We start from the raw sequence: 23,137 nt of genomic DNA, 5'->3' as shown, positions 1-23,137 counted from the left end.
GTTCAAGGGCCAATTTTATGAAAAAAGTTCATGTAAACATAGATACAGGGTGCCAAACTTTTCTAAAACATTCCTATTTTGTATCAATATTTGTTGTCGTACGTCGCTTTGTTTGTTGGAAACAACTAGTTTGCTAAGCAACAATGAATTGATTGCGATACCGATACTTGATGAAAATCCATAACGTATTCAAGAAACACTATAATGTAAGATTTCCACTAAAGATTTTCACAAAAACGCAACTGTACAATATCTTCTTCAGTTTTGTGTCTATAATAATCAAAATCTACATCTACATCTGAAGTCTCTGAAGTATTGGTCAAAGGGGTAGAACTTTTAACCAAAGAATCGAAGTGAATAGAAATAGTTTTTTTAATGAAAATATCAATTCCACATTTGCAAATCATGTTTTAGCATAAGGACATGGTTTCAGTTATGACTATGGCATGTTACATCAATCTTCCAGAATGTTTGTAAATGAATAGATTTAGGAATTCGGGTCATTTACTGAATGACCAAATTCTTTAAACGTCTCCCTGTTACTGAATATTTTTTTAAATTTTCAAACTGGTAATTAACTGATACGTAAGCTTAGGTTATTTCATTCATTACATGTTTATTCAAATGAGTTTGAATAAACTTCTCTTCTTATGTTAATGTTAATTGATTTGATCTCAAACTCAAGTGAACATTTTCAACATTAATTGGGTGGTTAAAGCTCAGATACTTAAAATTGTTAATATATAGTGCATTTCATCAATGTCCCCCTTTTGTTTTTTGAACAGGTCAACTCAAGAAATTTAAATTTGAGATAATGAAAATAATGCATGAATATTTTATTTTGAAGTGGAGTTGACAGATCAAACTTTCAAGATCGCTACTGGGCGCCATGTCAATATCTTCAACTACTACTAAATGGCGGAAATTTTATTAATTGCCTGAATACATTGACATTCAACTACATAATATGAGGTATTAAGCTTGGGGTCAGTTCAGAAGATGCTTAAATGGTTGCCTTGAACTTCTTGATCCGATATTTCACGCCGAACATTTTCGAACACAGTAACGTCAATATCTCTACAAATATTTATTATTATCTGCCGTATATCCAATATTGAAGCGAGTTCAGTTTCGTACACCGTTTGCTTCGAATAGCCGCATAAAAAAAGTCCAAAGGTGTCGAATCTGGCGAGGGGCTGGCCATTCTGTAAAACCTCGACGGCTAATTCGACGGCCAATCCAACTACTGGGAAAAGTAATATTCAAATAGTTTTTTATTTGTCTGGAGTAATGTGGTGGTGCTCCATCTTGATGGAATACAATATCCATATCGAATTCATTAGGATTTGCTTCGACGATTTCAGTGATGAGAGGGTCAACATTAGTTTCCAGCATATTCAAATACAGTTCCTCTGTTGAATTTTGATCAATGAATAGAGGTCCTACAATATGGTTTCCCAATATTACTGCCCAAACGTTAATTGATTCTGGATATATGGTATGTGTTTCCCGGAAAACGTGAGGGTTGGTGTCACTCCAATAACAGCCATTTTATCTGTTAACGTTGCCGTTTAAAAAAATGTAGATTCTTCACTAAAACAAATATTGTGGTAGGATGCCTTGCAATGTTTTCCATCATGATTTCGCAAAATTCTGTTCTTCGATCAGGTTCATCTTAAGTTAGTTGGTGTACCATTTCAATTTTCTATGGATGATACCTATTCCTCTTGAAAAGTCGCCACACAGTAGAAGGAGACGTATCACAAAGATTCTCGACGGAATAAGTAGACTGTTCAGTATTTACTACCATCTCACCAATTATTTGCACTAGCTGTTCTTCCGGAATGGACAGATGACATGGGGGCTTCTTGTTATATACACTACCGGTAGTTGTGAATTTGGATACAAGTTCCCTCAAATATTTTCTACAGATAGGACGATTCGGAAAACGTTCATTGAAAATCATTTTGGTCTCGTGAAAGTTACGCGTCGCACCGTAAATAAAAATCGCTTCAATTTTGTCTTCCAATGGACGATAATTGACCAGTTTAGAGATTGTTAACGTGGTAGCTTTCTACTAGTAAAACCGAAAACTAAATGATAATATTCTAACTGAACAATGATGTTCATTGTCGTACTGACATTTTTTGTCGTTTTTATAAACAAAAAATAAGGTTCAAACCTTATGGGGTTGTTGGAATTGCTATATGGCAGATAAAGAGAAATATTTCTAGAAATATCGATATTAATGTGTTTGTCTTCAGGAAATTATTGAATGTTCCGCCATTTTGTAGTAGGTTAAGATATTGACTTCATATTCTAGAGTTGTGAAGTATTCGTCAGGAGCTTCAAAATGATGTGTCACAAGACCCCCTTTTTTATTTAATTTTTTTCCCAGATGGCGCCTAGTCGCCATCTTTAAAGTTTCACCTGTCAATTTTACTTTAAAATAAAGTATTCGTGCATTAATTTTATTATCCCAAGATTCAATTAGTATAGACAGGCCTGAAGAAGTTATAGCGAAGTACGTGTTGCTTTTTTGTTTAAAAATCTTTGAAAATCTCATTGAATACATCTTTTGTTGTGACAACAGATATTTATAATATTATTACCAGAAAGGCATATTTTGGAAAAGTTTAACATCCTGTATTGGAAACTTTGTATTTCTGGGCCTATGTTTATATGAACTTTTTCAAAAATTTGCTCCTGAACAAACCCCCTATATTTTTTCACCAATTGGGAAACATCCTATAAAGACAATTGTTCATTAGAACTACAAAATGTTGAAAATAGCAAATGGCATAAATTCAATGTTATTTGGGTGAAATTAGTAGGTCCGAAGTGAAATTGCAAAAATTCAAATGATTTTTTTTGAAATTTGATCAAAAATGTGATTTCTTTTTGGCGAATAACAGTTCATCTTATGTTTGCACAAACCAATGCCTAAGTCCAATTTTCAAGTTAATCTATTGATTTAAAATTCACATATATGGGATGTACACGTTACATTTACGATTAGGACCTATCCCAGGCCCATGTACTAAAAAGTTAGTTTTCAAAGTGTCGGATGCGGCATGTGGCCGTACTCCCACACACATGCCAACATAACTTACACCTTATCTGATTAGCGCATGGCCAGAGATGCCTACTTAACCGCACAGATGCGACACACTCGACTAGATGGCCGCCTTTACCGCCACCACAACGGCACGGCCTCGGTGCCGAGTGCTAGGTGACCGTGCACCACCGATAAATCACTCTAATCAGTTTACAGAGCTTTCGACAAAATTTAGGTTGCCACTACGAGAAACACCCAAAATTCAATTTGTATAGTTGCTGCCAAATTGAATCAACGATGAAATGTCAGACTCCACAACCGCTGTGAAGATGGATAATTACTCAAAATCGTGTTCGAGGACTAATGAGTATAATGGGGGTCAACATGAAAATCATCATATTACACACATCACAAATTTTCAGGAATACCTGTTATATTTTCAAAAATGTCTACAGATGATGTTTACAAGTATAATCTCATTATGGTACTTTCTGTTCTACATAACAAACAAGACATCTTTTGTAGTGTACATTTTTGGATTTCGTTTCGAGAATAAAAAATAACGATATGCCTGGTTAGTTTTATTCAGTCACTGATTGAAAACATGCAGCAACGACATTGACATGTGAAGAGTAGTTGGGATGCTCGAAGCTGGCTGAACTCCAAGTGTTGTTGCCAGGTGTAATCGATCGAATATGGAACATATACCGAGAGACTGGAGATGTGCAGATCGTACCAGATCCACACAGACCGTTCGGAACCGAGAGAGTTGATGCGGTAGTGTGTGGACGGGTCGGGTTTATGGAAAACCATTCGGGTACCTTCTCTCCGCCACACAAACCTCGTCGTACTTAGCTTACCTTCCGCAGCCAAACCCAGAGTATTAGGGTATTCTCCTTACACCCAAATTGTGCAAGAGTTTTCAGTCGCAGATCCAGGACAGAGTTATCTACCTGCCTAGGAGCTGTGCGACTGTATTTCAAGCGGAAATTTACCCTATTGAATTGTTTATGGAGAGATTGGAAGAATCAAACCTCTTACACAAGTCAATAAAAATATTCTCGGACAGTCAAGCGGCGTTGGAAGCTCTTGGCTCCCACCGAGCAACGTCTAAATTGGTAGCAAACTGCCAAAAAAGACTATCCTCGATAGGAAGACTAAACAGATTGTCTCTGGTCTGAATTCCTGGCCATACTGGCCTGGAAGGCAATGCAGCTGCTGACTCTTTTGCAAAGGAGGGTGCTGCAAGCGGCTTCATTGGACCCGAACCTGTCATTGGCATCGCTTTGGGCTTTGCCTAACAAACACTTAACACCTGGATGGCAAGAAGAGTTATGGACTTCTGGCAGAATCTTCCAGAATTGGCTCACTCCAAGGCGTTTATTCACCCAAACAGTTGTTTGACTACAGTAGGAATGAACTACGATGTCCTAACAGGCCTTCTTACAGGTCACTGTCATTTGAATCATCACATGCAGAGACTTGGACTGTCGGAAGACAGTGTGTGTCACCTCTGTCTGGAAAATGATGAAACTGCAGAACATATACTTTGTGCGTGCCCCGCTGGGGACCGAATCAGGTTCTTTGAGTTCGGCAGATTCGTACTCTCACCATCTGACCTGAAAGACCACTCACCATACAAACTAATCGGCTTCGTTAAGAAGCTGGGTTCATTTTGCCGAGTGTGAATAGGTGTGAGCCACAATAAACCCTAATGGGTTGCGGTGGAGGGTCGAATAGACCCACTCACTTTAGACCTACCTACCTACACCCAAATTCAAAGGGCAGCGTAAGAGCAGGTACTGACTGACCAGTACTGATCACATCAATAATGACCGACTTTCCTCAGAGAGTGCTCCAGTCGCACACTTGCCTCTGTCGAAACAGAGGGGCAAGTGTGCATCCTCGATAGAACTTTGAGTTCTATTCAGGTATCTGAATGAGACTATCCATGATCATAACAAATTTTCACACTGATAACTTTACTACAGACATACTTCGATGAACAGTAGCTTCCTCAGGCGGACTGGTACGACCAGTCTGTGTGTTTGACTGAGGAAGCTAATGTTTAGCGAAACGCGTCTCATGAATGTGAAAATTGTTTTATTATCATGGATAATGTTATTAATTTTCGGGTCAATGTATTAATAATCTGAATAAGAACTACAACCACCAGCAACGACAATAGATAGGGGTAATTATAACTTTAGTAGAGATAGGTCTACTACTTTTTCTTCTATCACTATTATTTGTATCAATATAGTTGTCAGATAAAAATAAAGTTGAGAATACCTTACGGGTATTATCAGAAAAACGGTAAAAGAATGAATCATTCAAGGTATATTATACGATAGGATATATTTTTAAAGCTGATGATAGTTTTTGTTTTCAGCTTTTCGGTGTGTGTTGGTGTTGTGGAACAACTGGCTCGGTGCTGCTTATCCGTGAGGGGACCAGTACACGACATACCTCCCGCATGCGCCTTTTTGTTGGCTGCGTTAGAGTTTTTGGCTGCACTAGCCGATCATTGCCCGGAAGATTCTGATCCAACACATCTGGTGAGAGCAAAACACATTAGATTTTTATTTGAAACATTTCGAATTCATCCTAATAGGTATGGTAAAAAACCTTCAATTAATTTAGGCGATTTTAACGAGTACAAGAATAAATAGAGTACCATCTCTCTTATGTATAGATATTTGCGAGACCTGTTTCTGTGGGACAACTTGTCCTTGATGAATTTTCCTAATAAATGCAATTCCTTCACTTTTGCTTATCAGTATCAAAACTTATTCAGCAAGAAAATGATATACAGGGTATACCATGTTCTGTCGGATATAATCCAACGCCCTTCGTGGTATTAGCCAGGGGAGTAGTTGTTTTCTGATAGGTGTCAGTCCATTAACCTACTGTGTAGGTAATTTGATTTACAGACAGTCTCCAAATATGTTTGTTTGAAATATGTCCAAGTATGCCCACTCAGTTTGTGAACTTGTCTAATTATCTGTTAGGACTAGTGATAGGTGAATTATTAATCAGTTGGACACAGTGTTTACAAATAATAAAATTTATTAATGACACCAACAACACGACAAACAGAAGAAAACAGTGTAACCTCGTGAATTAGAATAATGATTAGTTCCCGGACGAAATCCCTGAATAGACTGGATGCATCGACTAAGAAACAGTGTTCCCAGTAAAAAATTATCTGTAACATCGATCGAGGTCATAAATTTAGTCAAGAAAGGTCAACCACTTGGGCCCTTGTCTTAATCCAAAAAGTGTTAACAATGAGTACCTACTCGAAACAACCCAAATGGTTTTGTTCTGAATATTCATGTGTTTTTTCGTTTCGAGAGAAGGGAGCATTCCAATAATATACGATAGGAAAATACGAAAATGATAAGTAATAATAAAAATAAAAGAATTAACATAAAAACCCAAGAAGATAGATATTTTGAACGCCTGCGCGATAAAAGGGTTATAAAATGTTAATTTTGTAATGAAAATTTTTGATACAAAATAAACATCAACAGAGGAATAGGTACAATATTTCTAAACTAAATAGTTGTAGTAAAACAGAAACAGATAATACAAACGCTACATAATGTGATGTGAGTATTGATATAAAATGATCTTAATGATGGAGAGTTAGAAACCATAAAAGCTTCTTCTCCAAAATCTGATCTGTCCAAACAATATCTTTTCCATTCAAATATAATTGGTTAAAGGAATGGAAATCCCATCGAATCGATGTAAAAATATTGTATTGTTTATAAACATAATAATATGCCGTCATTTGTGAATGATTTTCACTTTTAACTACTTGAAGGTTTTTTACTGGCATTCGTCATTTTTTTCATTTCTAGACCATAAAAATTTTGTTAAATGACACCAACATTTTCCTGTCGATAAAATTTCTGTAATAGATTGAAAGCAATTATTATCAGTTCAAACTAGTAAAGCAAGTGGAATACAGTTCACTTTTCATAAGTAAAAAGTATCCAGTATAACAAAAATGTAATTTTTATACAGGTAAGCACTCTGCATGGCACCGAACTTCTAGGCTGTGTTTCCATGTTATACGGATCTCTTCTACCGCCTGATTCAACGCCCAGGGTTGAAGGTCAGTTGCCTCCAGTGATACCAGGTCCATGTCTGAGTTTGGCATCTGTAACTTTCAATTTGTTGAGGAGAGTCGCCGAGCTCGATCTGAAGAAATTCCAGGTAAGACTCCATATACTGTTTGAAAATTTATGTCAAATCCTTTGATAGCCAATTGCAATAATTCTGGTTTTGTTAATTTTTTCAAAATCAATGTTGTTTTCGTGTAACCAACTAACAATTTCCGATTTTCTTGAAGAATTGGTAGGCTGTTTATTCAAAATTTCACTGTGGTATGGTGCATTGTCCATTATAATTAAAGATGGTTCTTCTAAACTGGGAAGTAACTGTAAAGTAATCCACTTGGTGAACATTGTACTATTCATTTCTCCATGCTAATCTAAGGTCAAAGATTTTGAACAGAACAATAAACTGGCTTCTGGAATAAACCCTTTCATAGAACCAGCATGCACAACAATAAATCGTTTACCATCATATCCTTCGGGTTTGCGTACACTTTTTACATTATTATCCTGCCAAGACTTTCTTTAATTTCCTCTAGAATAAATCCATGTTTCATCTAAGAAAATCACTTCTCGTGGTTTCAAACTTCTTCGGTTTTCCCGGTATTTGCGTAAAAAAAATGCTCGTTGTGAAACGATATTAGGTTTTTCAATCAAAGCTCTTCGATTATCATCTTTTTCAAATTTAAATCCCAGCTCTTTCAGTAAAACATTTAAAGACGATTTGCACTAGAAACAATTTCCTTATTTTTCAGCTCATCGTTCAAAGATCGAAGGGTAAGATGTTTTTCTGGAAGAAAATATTCAAATTGATATAGGTACATTTCAAAATTCATAGAATAGGAGAATTGATATTATAACTACACTTCAAATACGAGATTCAAGTGAACCTTCAAATGTTAAAGAGAAATATATTTGACAATAAAGTTTGACTAGTTAACTAATTATCATACATCCAAGGCCTTAGTGATAAAATAATGATAATATTGATAATAGACTTAATTCGTTAAAATTTCACATGAAACTATAATTATTTTGTATTAGAAAGACAAATAAACAAATACAACCCTACGAAGTAGAAAACTTGTGGTAAGGATAATTCAATATTTTCAAATGACTAATTGCACATTCAGATACGATGTTTAAAAATGCATAACATCATTAAAAAATTGTCTGGGTGTTTCAATGATCTACTTGTTAACATTCTTCTTGAATAATAGAAATATTGCTAAAAATTTTGGCATATATGTGAATAAGTGAATATTCATCAATTTATTTGTCCTATTGATTCATAACGTATTGAAAAATAAGGTCAATAATAAAATTTTGCGGAATACATTCTTTCGATTTGCGCCGTGTTCAGTTTGTTGGTGAGACGCATAAAAGTTAGAAGTGTTTTGCGTGTTTGACGATTTTCTGCATCAAATTTTTTTAAAACAATGGATTCAGGTTCTCTAAAAACTGGAAATGTTGACGGTGGCATACGGTGATTGTACGATTCCGAAAAATGTTAACAAGTGGTACAAGCTTTTCACAGAAGGTCGAGAAGATGTGATTGATGACGTTCGCCCTGGACGCCCCAGCATATCAAAAACCGATGAAAATGTCGAGAAACTGTAGAAAATTGTTATGAAGAATCGTCAAATCGCTATTAGAGAAGTTGCTGAGGATGTCGTCATATTGGTTGGCTCATGCTATGCAATTTGCTGAATTTTGACAATGAAAAAACCGTCGCATTAGCATCGCTCAGGAGTTGTTGAATGACGTCAACGGCGATCTAGATTTGCTTGAGTGATAATTAGTGACAAATCATGGGTATATTGTTATGACAGCGAAACTGAAGCCCCAGGAGAGTCAATACCAAAAAAGCAAGCCAAGTTGGATCAAGTGTAATTTTTTGGTCACAACCAAGATTGTAATCGTGTCTCAGTCACCGTATTCACCAAATTTGCCCCCCTGCGACTTTTTCCTGTTTACAATATGGAAGAGACCACTGGAAGGAATTGAGGAGATGAAAAACGAATCGCTGAGAGAGTTCGAGGACGTACCAAGAAGTTCATATCAGAACTGCTTCGAGGATTGTTGTATATATGGTTATGGCAGCATGCAAAAAAAATCAGAGGTTGCATCAATTACTTTCCTTCACAATTGGCAAAGAACTGATAAATTTCATAATTAATCAAGTGCTCAATGAAATCGTATCAAGGGTTGAAACATCAAAGCATTATTCGGTTTCATTTTACTCTACTCCCCACGAATCTCATTCCGATCAACTTACTATAAAACATAGGCTGAAGAGACCCGTAATCTCCATCATGAGACACACAATTATTCCAGCGCCACTCTAACATTTCAATACCACTTTTGTAAAACGATTAGGCCTCAGTTTCAGCAATAATCTCTCCATTCGAACGAAATTTTTCACCGGTGAGCATCATTTCGAGGTCTGCGAACAGCCAGTAGTCGCTAGGAGCCAAATCTGGCCAATGCGGTGGATGTAGGAACAATTCGAAATTCAATTCTGTAGTTTTGCCATTTTGATTCACTTGTGACACGGTGCGTTGTCTTGAATAATTTCTGAAATATTTTTTTTGACATATGCTTTTATTTATTTGCAATTTCGGCCTTCAAACGCTACAATAACGCTATATAAAATTCACTGTTGATAGTATTTCCCTTCTCAAGATGGTCGATAAATACTTATTACTGATGCATGTTTCATACATCCGGTTTGTTATGTTTAAACGTGGCCAAACACTGCTTAGAATCATCAAGACGTTCTTGTTTTTTGGTTAACACTGAGCTCGCGCGGAACCCACTTTGAACAGAGCTTTCTCATAGTCAAATGCTCATGCAATATAAAACCAACACGTGCATTTGATACGTTCACAATGTCGGCTAACTCACGCAACTTCACTTTTCGATCATTCAAAACGATTTTATGGACTTTTTTATGTTTTCTGGTGTTACTGCCTTATTTGGACGTCCACCGTATTTTGCATCAGTGATGGTGTCTCCACGACCACGTCAGCAAACCAATGTTCAATTGTTGTTTCTGATGAAGTGAAGTCCTTATAATACTTTTCAAGCCATTGCTTTTCTTTAACGGTATTTTTACCCATCAAGAAACAGTTTAAAAGTAAAAGGCGAAATTGTTTTGAAAACAACAAAAGTAGTGTCACTTTTAGCACAATAATTTGCAAACTTATGAGTAAAATATCATGAACTTTCTTTTGAAGGTTAGTACTAACTGAAAAATCGGTGAATACAATAAGACTATCGCCATCTATGTGTTAGGCCCGAGGCTTTTCGGCCCAGGGAGTAGTTCGATATGTTGAAGAATCGTTGCGGATTGAACGATTTTTCACTTTCTTACCAAACTGCGGTCTAACCGGTGGTGAAAGCAAAAGCTTCACTTCAATTTTAAGGTGCTCATCAAATTGATATTCTAGATTACCGCAGTCAATCGTACGACAACGCTATAGATATAAGTGGCAAATACAAAAGGATGCAAGCTATTATTTTATAGAAAAATAATTTAATAGGCATTTGTAGCGTGTTGTGGTGTTTCACTCAACTTAGTTGGAAAGCCAGCTGCTAACTCTTGAGTTCGTTCAGAATTTATATACGTTTTTTCAGCAAGGGGACAACAATACCGAATTCTATTTGAAAAACTGGCAGAGAAAAAAGTGTACGGTCATTGTTTTTAGGCAAACTGAAAAGTTTTTCCTTTACTTCACTTCTGTAGAGTTATTTGAAATACACTTGTTACCAGCTAAATGAATATATGCGGATCATTTGAGTTTCCTAAGATTTTCATGAGTTTTTTTGGTGATGATTCTTGTTTCACTCCATTCTATAGCGTGATCACCAGCATATTTAGCCGTTACTACGTGGTAGGAAATCATGATGAAGAAAAAAGAAATGAAACTTTCTGTTTTTTACCACTTTTATTTGTAACTTATGTTACTCCAGTTTCACAATTACCATTTTTGGGCCGACGAAAATCCACACGTTATAAGAGAAAGTCATTTTCAGCAATAATTTTCGCTGAACGTTTGGGTAGGAATGGTTGGTGACTACCTAATTGGCTCATTTTTTCTACCCGCAAGATCAACCGATGAAACCCACGCGGACTTTTTGCGAGATCATTTATCCATTTTGGTAGAAGAAGTGCCGGTACTTGTAAGAAACAACATGCGGTTTATGCACGACGGGGCTCCAGCTCATTTCAGTTTTCTTGCTCGTCAGCAACTCGATTGGACGTGCAGACACTGAATCCTCCAGATTTCTATTTATGGCGTCATCTAAAGGCTGTTGTTTCTAAAACTCCTGAACTAGATGTGAATGACTTGAGGAATCGAATATTTGACAATTGCAATGACATAAGGAATACTCCAGGTATTTTTGAACGTATCAGGCAACTAATGACAAAGCGATTGCAGTCGTGTATTTTATCTGAAGGTGGACATTTTGCTCATTTACTTCAAGGTCAAAATTGTTCATTATTTACCTACTTTTGGTTTTTATTTTATGTTGTCTATGGATAGTTTTCAGAAATGATTTTTGTTCTCGAAGCTTGATATGAAGAAAACACAAGCGACGAAAAAGTTGTATTTTCAGTTGGTCACTCAAAAAAAAATACAGACAAGTCAGTGGCGTCCTTTTTTTCTCAATGTCTGTATGTATGCTGCTGCAGAGAAATTGGTTAAAGTCTTCAAAAACGATTTGGTTTTGGTACGAGTTGGTTAATTTGTATCTTTGATAGACTTATACAAAAGAATACTATGAAAAAGGCCAATCTAGGGAACTCTTTACTATCGCATTCTCAAAAATCGAAATTTCAGAGTTACTTTCCCGAACATTGAAATTACTTTACGAATGTACTTGATTTTGATAGTCTCGAATTGCAATGGAGAGCGCTGGCTTTCAGAAAAGAAAGTTATAGAAAATGAGCTCCTATCGACGATGATATAGAACCGGTTTTCGAAGTTAACCCTACTAGGTTCCCATTCCAGAGAAATATTCGACAACTTTTTATCGACAAAAGTAGATTTGCAAAGCATCGCAGTAAATTTGCGAAGCATAAAAATTCGAAGTCGTCTCCAAAATTTATTATCACCCTCACCCTTAGAACGGTAAAACTATTAATCAGTACATGTTTCGAATCTATACAGGTTCATCATCAGATACTTATTTAAAAATACACGTGGAGAAAAAAAATCGTCACATATTAGCAACGAATAAATGGTCACAATGACATGTTAATACTAATGTTTTTTTTTATTTAAGTAAACGACGGAAGTTTATAACATCCTCGCTATAAATGATTGAAGTATGGGAAGCTTAGAACCATTATAACCACTAATTAACATCAAAATTCAAAAACGTCACCTGAAACATAATTCTAATGAAAGAGATCCGAACTGAATTGAATGAGAAAAGAGAATCAACTGTCAAAAATGTATAAAGAAATAAAATCGAGATGACATGGAACAGTGACAAGACATCTGCAAACACAGAACACCCCAATGTTGTCTCCCTTAATGAAAAAGTACAGTTTGCTTGTCAAAAAGTTTTTCAATTCTCTTAATTTTAACTAAATTTCCTCTGCCTAGATCTTCCATAAACCCTTATTTTATTCATTTTATAAGTATAGTTGTACAGTTGTATGATGGTCGGCTCCTGTTGTTTGATACCTTTTCTTCATTCCTTGCATGGATAATAGATGTCTCGTATGGTGTTGCTGATCGGAACAGTTGTTCTTCCAACCTTATTGGTCTCAGAATTCAACTCACAAGATTACTTTAATAAATTATTGTAACAAGATGGCATGTATAGATGGTATGGGATCTGTTTGCTCGGAACACGAGTTGATATGTGTGTGGTGGTCCTTCTTATATTCTATGTTTACAGATCTTCTTTTCAATGTTCTATGTCATCTCGACTTTACTTCTTTATACAGGGTGTAATATAATAAGTATAAAACATTTAAGGAGGTGATTCCTCATTGAAAAAAAGATAGAATCTTTCATATAAAGAAATTTCATTGGAGCATCCCTTGTTAAGATACATCCCCTTAAAGGAGGTGCATAAAATTTGTATAACAATTCTTTTCACAAGCACAAAAAATATCTCTTGGGTTTTTTGCCTAAAATAAACCAGTTCGCAGCAAAAAAATACTTTAGGAACAACTACAGAGATACATCGTCATAAATGCGAAAATACGAAACCAATCTATCTAGTAGGTCGCTATTAGCGATAGTGACAATGAAATTGGTATGACGCTGTCAGTTTGTGAATTTTCGAAATTGAATTAATACTAATTGTGTGTTGATGTTCTGTTCTTAATTTGTTACTTTAATAATTCACTTGTTATTAAAATGGCATACACAAATGAGGAAATGGCTGATATGCATTACGTTTACGGTCTGTCGCAGGGGAAAGGGTTAGAAGCTTCTAGAAGATATGCTGAAATGTATCCTCAACGGCAGCACCCTTCACATAAAATATTTGCTCGACTTCATCAACGATTACGAGAATATGGTTCATTCGACAAAAGAACGCAGAATTGTGGTCGCCATCGAGAAGTACGAACACCACAGCTTGAGGAAGCAGTACTTAATTTGATTGAAGAACAACCTACTACCAGTACTAGAAAGATTGCTTTCCAGCTAAATGTTGATCATATGACGGTATTTTGAATTTTAAAGGAACAACTCTTATACCCTTACCATCTGCAACGAGTACAGGCACTGTTACCGCGAGACTTTCCGAACCGTCTTGAACTTTGCAATTGGATGCTGGAAATGATTAGAAGAAATTGTGACTTTCTGAAGACGATAGAATTCACAGACGAATGTAGTTTTTCATGGGACAAGATTATTAATTTTCATAATTATCATCCTGATGAAAACCCTCACGCTATTGTCGAAACTAACTATCAAGAACAGTTTTCTCTCAACGTGTGGCTCGGAGTTATTGGGGATGATTTAATTGGGCCTCATTTTCTACCTCCTCGATTAAATGGTGAGGCATACGTTAAAGTTTTTATTTCTGACCGGGATATCATAAGCTTATATCGTCATAGTTACGCTATCAATAAAGAGGGTCATAACTCCCTTGGGACATTATAGATTTTATAATTCCCTCTACCTTTCACAAGTAAAAATAAATAGAAATGAAAACTGAACCATATTTTATTTATTCACGTCATTACAAATAATAAATGTACAATTTTGAAATGTTCCCTGAAAATTACTTCCGCCACTGGAAACAATTTCTTCTTTTGTATGGCTGGAGTTTCTGTTCACTACAGTCGAGGTACCTCCCTCTTCTGATGACAAAGTAGACGAAATACGCGCCGTTTTATTTCTCAATTCGATGCTATCCTCCAAATACCCCTCCGCCACCGTGGAACTTTTCCAACCTCCGTGTCTTTTTAAGTTAGTCATAGTTGCTCCTGCATTGGCTAGAGCAGTAGCAGAAGTGCGACGAAGGCAATGTCCCCAAAAATGTTTTTTCCAATTGGTTGAGATGTACATTTATTTTGTCGGAAGCTCAAAAAAAATCGTTCAATACCTTTAGGACGCAAAGACATATAAAGTCTTAATAAAGGCAAAGCGGAGAACTCTTTTTCATCCACAACTGTAAATTTCTTCGATACACCAGTTTTACTTTCCGGTACGTTCACTACCATAACGGAATCCCGGTCCTCTATATCCGATATCTTCATATTCAAAAGTTCCTGACTTCTGCATCCTCCAAAATAACCCATAATCAAAACAACCTTTAACAAAAAAAAGAAATAAATACACACAAAAAGGAAAATAAGAAAAAAATTACCTTATGCAATAAATGAATATCATTAGGAGCGTCCTTTAGGAATCTGATAACATCTTTAGGAGATAAAACAGCAGACTTTTTCGGCTTATAACTCTTACTCTTCCGTTTCAAAAAAGCCTGTAGTTCATTGAACTTGGTGATATCTCGTTTCTCATGTATAGTCACCATCGATTTTAGCATTGACCATTTAGTCCATAAAGAATTCGGACTATACGTTTCTGACTGAAACGAATAAACACAATTACTACCAAATCTACCGAAAAACATAGAAAATTCCTTACCAGTTCTTGAAAATATGACAGAAATACACTTTCAGTGACATCTTTTGGCATAACATTTTTCCGTGTCAGCCAGTCCAAATATATCTTGTATTCTTTTTGGTATACGGCTTCACTTTTCGATGGAATTAATGATTCTCTTGCTTGTTCAGCTTTTTTCAAAATATCCTCCATTATATTTGGGGTAGAAAACACGTTTTCACCGCAAACACAGCTTGATAACAAAGTTCTGTTTATAAACAAGTAACATAGCAACAACCTAGCAACAAGAAAACTCTACTATAATCAACGGTACCTGATTCAAATATACCGGGAACGTAAGGAATTGGTACATTTTTCCGTTTCAAAAATGAACAAAATTTTATTGAAATCGGTCAGATATAAAATTATCTATGTACCACGGGAATTAATGAACCTTAATAACCTCAGGCAATTGCTGTCCCTCGGGCCAGAGGCCCTCGGGACGCAAACTTTGCCATCGGTAATTAAGGCCCTCCTAATTCCCTTGATACATAAATAACTATTAAGAGAAGTGCATCCAGTACTGATGGAGGAAGTTCTTTGGGCGTCAGAAGGGATATGTTTTTTATGCATGATGGGGCTCCCGCCCATTTTAGTCAAGTAGCACGTCAGCATTCAAGTGAAACATATGCAAATCAGTGGATAGGTCGACGAGGACCACAGAACTGGCCCGCTAGATCCCCGGATCTCAATCCTCTCGATTTCTCTATTTGGGGCCATTTACAGCTTTGGTTTATCGTACTCCTGTTCGCGATGTAGAGGACTTAAAAAACCGCATCTTCGATGCGTGCAGGGTAATCAGAGAGACTCCAGGAATATTTGAGCGAATACGTGGCTCAATGCGCCGATGTCTAGACGCATGCGTAATGTCTGAAGGTAGACATATTGAACATTTACTATGATTTCTACATGTTGTGTGTTTTGGTATTAATAAATTAGTTTTGTTTATTACCCTTTAATCGTTTAATGCAGGCACTAACTACAAAATAACAATAAATCCCGTTCGCATTTATGACGATGTATCTCTGTAGTTGTTCGTAAAATAATTTTTTGCTGCGAACTGGTTTATTTTGGGCAAAAAACCCAAGAGACATTTTTTGTTTGGAATGAAACAGGCTATCGGAAATACATTTTTGAATGGTAAACAAAGAATAAGACAAAAAGTTACATTGGAAATAAATTTTAGGGGTTGCGTTTTCCACCCCTTACAACCATGGGGTAAACCAAATAAATTCCTGGCTAAGTGTTTTTTGGTAGTACAAAACGTCAGGTTAATTTCAATATTGTAACTTTTTCAGTGCTTGTAAAAAAATTGTTATACAAATTTTATATACCCTCTTTAAGGGGCTGTATCTTAACAAGGGATGATCCAATGAAGTTTCTTTATATGAAAGATCCTATCTTTTTTTCGATGAGGAATCACCTCCTTGAATGTTTTACACTTATTTAGTAACACCCTGTATATTTTTGACAGTTGATTCTCCTTTCTCGTTCAATTCAGTTCGGATCCCTTCATTAGAATTCGTTTTCATGTGACGTTTTATGATTTTGATGTTAATTAGAGGTTATGAAGGCTGTAAGCCTCTCATACTTCACTCATTTATAGCTAGGATGTTATAAACTTCCGTCATTTACTAAATATAAAAAAAAATAATTACTAATAACTGTCATTGTGACCATTTATTCATTGGTAAAATAAGACAGTTTTTTTTATTCATTGCAACATATTTTCTACTTCACTGTATTAACTACTGTTATGTTGTTCTTCTTTTATTGTAGAATTTTTAAATAATTAGCTGATGATGAACCTATATAGGTTCGAAACATGTACATGTGTACATGTGGAGGCGACTTTGAGTTTTATGCTTCGCAAATATGTTACAATAAATTGACTCCAGACCTTGAAACAAATTGAAAGCGTAATGCCGCGTCTGGGTGAATTCAAGTATGATGAAAGAAAGGTTTCAAAAACTCATAATGTGGTCGACCCGTGAACTGAAATTGAAAATCACGAACTACCAGGAGCCCAACCATGTTGAATAGACAAACATACTCCTGGTTATAACTTTCTGGTTGCCTGGGTTCGTGTTTGCAGAAGAGCCCGCTCTTAGTGTTTGCGTTAACCGATACGTCACTAGCGTTGCCTTTTAATTGAATCATTTCGCTTTCAATCGAAAATTAGCTTTGTACGGATCGACTTGATTCTCTCTAGCGAGCCTCCCGAGGGATTGCGCCCGACTATTCTCTTCAAACTTTACCGAGCCGCAGATTGTTTGCTCCGGTTTACACATGATGATCGTGTTTGTTTTTCTTATTATTGCCCATTATACGATGCACTGATTGCTTCGCGTATACTCATCGCGAAATATTTTCATTCGTTTATTTTCTATTCTCAACTCTTTCGTCGAGTATGTTGATCGGAAAATTATGTCAGTTTTTTAAGGGCAAAATACAAGCACTACAGGAAAATTCTTAAGGCGCTCTGAGAGTGGTGCCTGTACGAAAGCAGCGATTCACGTTGGATTTGAATCGCTGGAGATTGAATTCATTTGGAAAAACGTTCTCAGGAAGTTTATTCCACATAAACGCAGTTCTCCAAATGGAAGAGTTCTTAAAAAATGAATTCCCGATTCCAAAAAATTTGATGAAATTTACATGTTTCGTGAAAACCAATCTTATAAAAAAAAGAGGTAATAACAAACCACTTTATGGAATTAAAATGAAAGCAAATGGAAAAAATACTTTCTCTCAGCAAAATTCTCAAATGGGTTTCAAAGATATTTCGGATTTTTCAGTGATAAATTCTTCGGTCAAAACCTTTGGGTTAAATGGTTTAAAAATTACACAACACAACAAAGTTTTTGTTTCGGGGTTGAAATTAGATGATTTTAATGTATTTCCACGTGTTAAAACCGAAAGTGACCATAAAAATTATATATTAGCTCTTGTTTTCAAGATATAGTATCCTTATATTATATATATGTATATTGAGTTTTCAACAAATGAAATATTTCATCACCAACAGTTGGTACACATGTTTGTTTACATAACACCCCTCTCATCAGCTGTTCTTAAGTAGTAAACATAACCTATGTGAGTTTGTCAATTGTACGCACGTGGTTGCTATTGAAATTATCGTGTGAAGTTGATTTTTAAATTAATTTAAGTGCTGATCTGAAATGCCTCGAAAGTGTGTGAATTCTGTCGATAGCTTTTGCTATATATGTGGTGAAATAACATTTAAGGCTCAGAAACGTAAAATGACACCTATCGTTAAGACAGCCTATGAACATTATTTTGGTGTGAAAGTTGGGGACCAAGATAAATCATGGGCTCCTCATATATGTTGTAATTCTTGTTCCGTCATATTGCGAGAGTGGCTGAAAAATAAAAACCGGGCAATGGCTTTTGCAGTACCTATGGTTTGGCGTGAGCCTACCAATCATACAGACGACTGTTATTTCTGCTTAACTCCTCCCATTAAGCAAGGTTTATCTATGAAGAAAAGAGGAACGGTTAAATACCCTAATCTCCCATCTGCTCTTCTGCCTGTACCACACTCAGACAATTTGCCAGTCCCTTCTCCACCCCAAAACTATGAGATTTTAGAGGAAGGTGATGAAGACTGTTTAGAAGGAGCAACCTATCCTTCTACATCCTATGACCCTGATTTTGAGGTAAGCGATAGGTCTAGTGATCCGCACAGAATTAGTCAAGCAGAGTTGAGTGACCTTATAAGAGATCTTCGCTTGTCTAAGGAAAAGGCTGAGCTGTTAGGGTCAAGACTACAACAGTGGAATCTTCTAAAACATGATGTGAAAATATCTCAGTACATGGGTTTTTAGGTAACAAAAGAGATGATAACTTCACAGCATTGGTTAAAGAGCTTCTTCAAGTTTACCACCAACTTGGATGCAACATGTCCTTAAAAATTCATTTTCTTCACTCTCATCTTAATTTCTTCCCACAAAACTGTGGAGCTGTGAGTGACGAACATGGAGAAAGATTCCATCAAGATATTGCCTTAATGGAACAGAGATATCAGGGCCGTTGGAATGAAGCAATGCTTGCAGACTACTGCTGGTCTGTGTGTAGGGATGCTCCAGAAGTGTTTTATAAAAGACAAGCTAAACGACAGCGATCTTACAATGAATCGGATGGACTTAATTGAAATTTGGTGGTACAAACTTCTTTTATTTGTCAAAACACTAAGAATAATGTTTTTTTTTTATTAATTTTGTACTTAAAATATTCTAAAAGAAACATTACAATATTGTTTTATGTACTTTCACTTTTCACGTATAGTATAACTACTCTTCAAGAGTACTGTGTATCTCAAAAACCAGAGCTAATAAAAATTTTTCATTGTTATTTTCGTTTTTATCACCCCAAAATTAGTAGAAATTGACTAATTTAGTGTAGGAAACATTCAAAAAATATTTTTTTGTTGTGTTGTGTTATTGGTAACACCTGTTTCATGAACAGCGTAATTCAATGTTTATCAAATACGAGAGATGGTTATTGGAATATTTGAAAAAGGATGAATTCATGACAGATATCAATATGATGGGTATGAAGGGTGCTTTAATCAAAGCAGAAGTCATGAAGGAGTTGTGGTCTGAAGATTCATTTGATAAAGTAGTAACTACAGCCTCCTTAAAAAATCTGATTCAAAGTTTTGCTCCTCGATTCATGGGTAATTCCCATCAAGACGCCCAGGAGTTTCTTCACTGTCTTTTAGAAGGTTCACATGAAGACGAAAAATTGAACGACAGCAGAAATGCACAAGAGTCATGGCTCACATATTTGAGGATGCATAAAATAGATCATTTCCTTGGTAAATTGAAATCCACGATAAAATGCATACACTGTGGGCACTCATTAGTAACCTTTGATCCTTTCTAGAAGTTTTCTCTTTCCATACCATTAAGAACCGACCGATTGAGTTTTTGGAAATGCTTGGATTTGTTCACAAGAGGAGAAACTTTGGATGGAAATGAAAAACTGACGTGTTCGAAATGCAAGGAAAGGAGAAAATGCACAAAGTCTCTGTCATTTCACAATTTCCCCCTATTTTAGTAATACATTTAAAGAGACTCTCTCCAACGGAAAGTAGAGGCAAATTGAATGATGTCATCGAATTTCCTTTAGAAGGATTGGATATGGACAATTTTGCAGCAGAAAATGTGGCTACTTGTTGTTATAATCTATATGCACTTTTAAATCACAGTGGGACTACTAACAGAGGGCATTATACAGCATACTGCAGACACCCGTTGTATTTGTGCGCGTGGCACAAATACAACGATTCACACATGTCATCAATTTCACCAAAATCGCTTGTGAGTGGAGTAGTATACGTCCTCTTTAGACGGAACAAAATCGCACCTTTAAGATAACCGAGGGAAAGTTTCTTTGTGTAATTATTATTTATTTTTTGTTGATTTACTTGATAGTGTATGTAGATATATATTATATATATATATATATATATATATATATATATATATATATATATATATATATATATATATATATAATAAAAATATATAAAATAATAGATAATACATATTTTCTTCATAAAGGTGAGTGGGAAAGTAGGGATTCAAATAACAGGGCGATAGTTAAAAATACTTCTGAATACTACTCACTCACATATTCAGTCGATAGCTTCAAAAACACTTTAAAACATACTTCGAAAGCTTCTGATAATTTATCTTCCATATTCTCTGTTTCACTATCACTGTCGTTATTTAAATCAGTAATGAATTTATTTCCACTATCAATATGGAAGTATCCAGGCTCCATATAGTATTTTTCAACTGAAATTACATTTTTAATCCTTTTCTGCCAGTCTCCTTCAATAATATTGAATACTTCATCTTTTATCAGCTCTATTATCTTGTTATCAAATTTTGGAAAATTATTTTTACGCCTGATGGTTTGTTTCAATTTTCCCCAAATCAACTCGATGGGATTGAAAACACAGAACGTAACTGTGTTGTGAGTGTCATACCAAGTTTCGTTCAAATAGGAGGTAAGTCTCAGTATGGTGTGTCCATACTTTTCAGTAATACTCTCAAGGACTTACACTTTTCCAAATATTATCTGTAAAACTTCAAGTAGTTGGTTTTTGATATAAGTAGTCTTCAAAATACAAATTGTTATCCATTAAAAAACTTTGTATTTCATTTTTTCTCGAATTTTTATTCGGTACTTTGATGAGCTATCCAAATGATAGGAAGCGTTATCAAGAACCATTATACTATTCGCATCCAGATTTGGGGACAATGTATTTTTAAACCATTCCTCGAAAATATTAGCTTCCATGTTCTTAAGATGGTCAACATTGCAGTCCCCATCCTTTACTTCCTCCGCAATGCACAATGAATAGTCGCCATCCTTTGTTTGCAGGCATGTTAAGCGTATACATTCTCGAACCGTCAGTCCACCCTTTCGTGTCATACCAAGTTTCGTCCAAATAGAAAATTTGCCGTTGTTCTTGTCTATATTTAGTTATTTGTTCTAAGTACTTGTTACGCAATTCCACTATTCTTCCGCTTTTCATAACTGCTTGACGTTTGTTTTTTGTTTTAAATCTAAATTCTAGTTTCTTTATTTAATTCTGAAGAGTTTTGTTGCAGCAGCTCACGTTATGGCCAAAAATATTCAATTTCTTCCTTATGATTTCAGTTGTAGGAATCTCATTGCTTTTGTAACAGTCTTATTTTGTTTTTTCAATGATTTTATCAGATGAACATTTGAAGGTTAAGGTAATCCTGTATCATATCGCGTCTTGCGATCATAAGGTTTGTGTTTGACTATTTTATGTATAGTTGAGAAAGGAATTTCGGTCAAATCTGATGTTGCTTATAATAATATGTTTTTTTCGAAATCAAACTTGAGTTGTAGATTCTTATATACATTGAAACATACTATCTGTGTTTGGATATTCAAATGCATCCGAATCTTATTCACTGGTATCTCTTTTTCGCATTGTTCACCACCGATATTGGAATAACCACACTGGAAAAAGTCTGCGTTATCATCACACTCGTTATTACTATCAGTACTTGTCCAAGGACACCATATTTTAAAGAAATAACAAAATTTTTAAGTAATTATAACTGCACCAATATCGAATTTCAACACTCGAATCGCGATGAATTCCTGAACTGAACACGACGGAAGTACTTTTTCTTTCATATTATTACATGTTAATGTAGAAGTAATGTTTCAGGAGGGCTTTTTATCCCAGTTTGTATCTAAAAGTAATTTCAATGCATCTTTTGAAAATAGTTCAATTGAACTGAATTCTTTTCCTCCTTCTGTTGAACTTTTTTTTTTATATAATTTGATAAGTATAAAGACAATAACATTTCTTTAAGTTCAAAACGAAAAATGATAAAATATCAGGATACTTCTGTAAAACACTCGGTACTAGTTTCCTACTTAAACATCTCTTCCTCATTCCCATGATTGAAATCCCGACTTCCGTCCATTCGATAATAGTAACTGAATCATTTGATGTGCCATCGACAAATGCGAGCCGGTTTGGAAATCGAGTTGTGGTGGCCTCCTAGTGAGTGGGTTTGTTAGTCCTGGCGAGTCCTTGGGGATTACACGGTGCGGTACTCGGATGGGCGCACGACTATTCCCAAAAGGACCGTCTCTTCCTACATTTGGGACTCATCTTGGCGGTGATGCCTTCATAAAAACTCATCCTGGTTTCGAGTATGAAGGGTCTCTGTTGATTATGGTGGGAATTTTGCTCTGAAACATTCATAGAATCGAAATTATTACTACTC

At 35.7% G+C, this 23,137-nt stretch overlaps 2 protein-coding genes across 2 annotated transcripts in view; one reads left to right on the top strand and one right to left on the bottom strand.

Moving 5' to 3' along the window:
* The window catches only part of LOC141485860 (S phase cyclin A-associated protein in the endoplasmic reticulum-like), a 252,152-nt gene that overhangs the window by 188,553 nt on the left and 40,462 nt on the right, over positions 1 to 23,137 (top strand). Inside the window, exons 5-6 of the mRNA XM_074183413.1 lie at positions 5,451 to 5,616; positions 7,094 to 7,285. Of these exons, the coding sequence (XP_074039514.1) occupies positions 5,451 to 5,616; positions 7,094 to 7,285 (358 nt within the window). The remainder of the gene's footprint in view (positions 1 to 5,450; positions 5,617 to 7,093; positions 7,286 to 23,137) is intronic.
* Positions 14,367 to 15,512, bottom strand: LOC141485930 (uncharacterized). The gene is made up of 3 exons (XM_074183611.1): positions 15,312 to 15,512; positions 15,031 to 15,252; positions 14,367 to 14,974 (listed from the first exon to the last, which is right to left on the bottom strand). The coding sequence occupies exons 1-3, from the start codon at positions 15,480 to 15,482 to the stop codon at positions 14,657 to 14,659; spliced, it is 711 nt and encodes a 236-aa protein (XP_074039712.1). The 5' UTR covers positions 15,483 to 15,512; the 3' UTR covers positions 14,367 to 14,656.

Source organism: Leptinotarsa decemlineata, unplaced genomic scaffold, assembly GCF_025532065.1.
Source record: "Leptinotarsa decemlineata unplaced genomic scaffold, Ldec_3_MD MMD2_tig00026340_RagTag_RagTag, whole genome shotgun sequence".
Lineage (NCBI taxonomy): Eukaryota > Metazoa > Arthropoda > Insecta > Coleoptera > Chrysomelidae > Leptinotarsa > Leptinotarsa decemlineata.
This window is presented reverse-complemented; position numbering and strand designations above follow the sequence as displayed.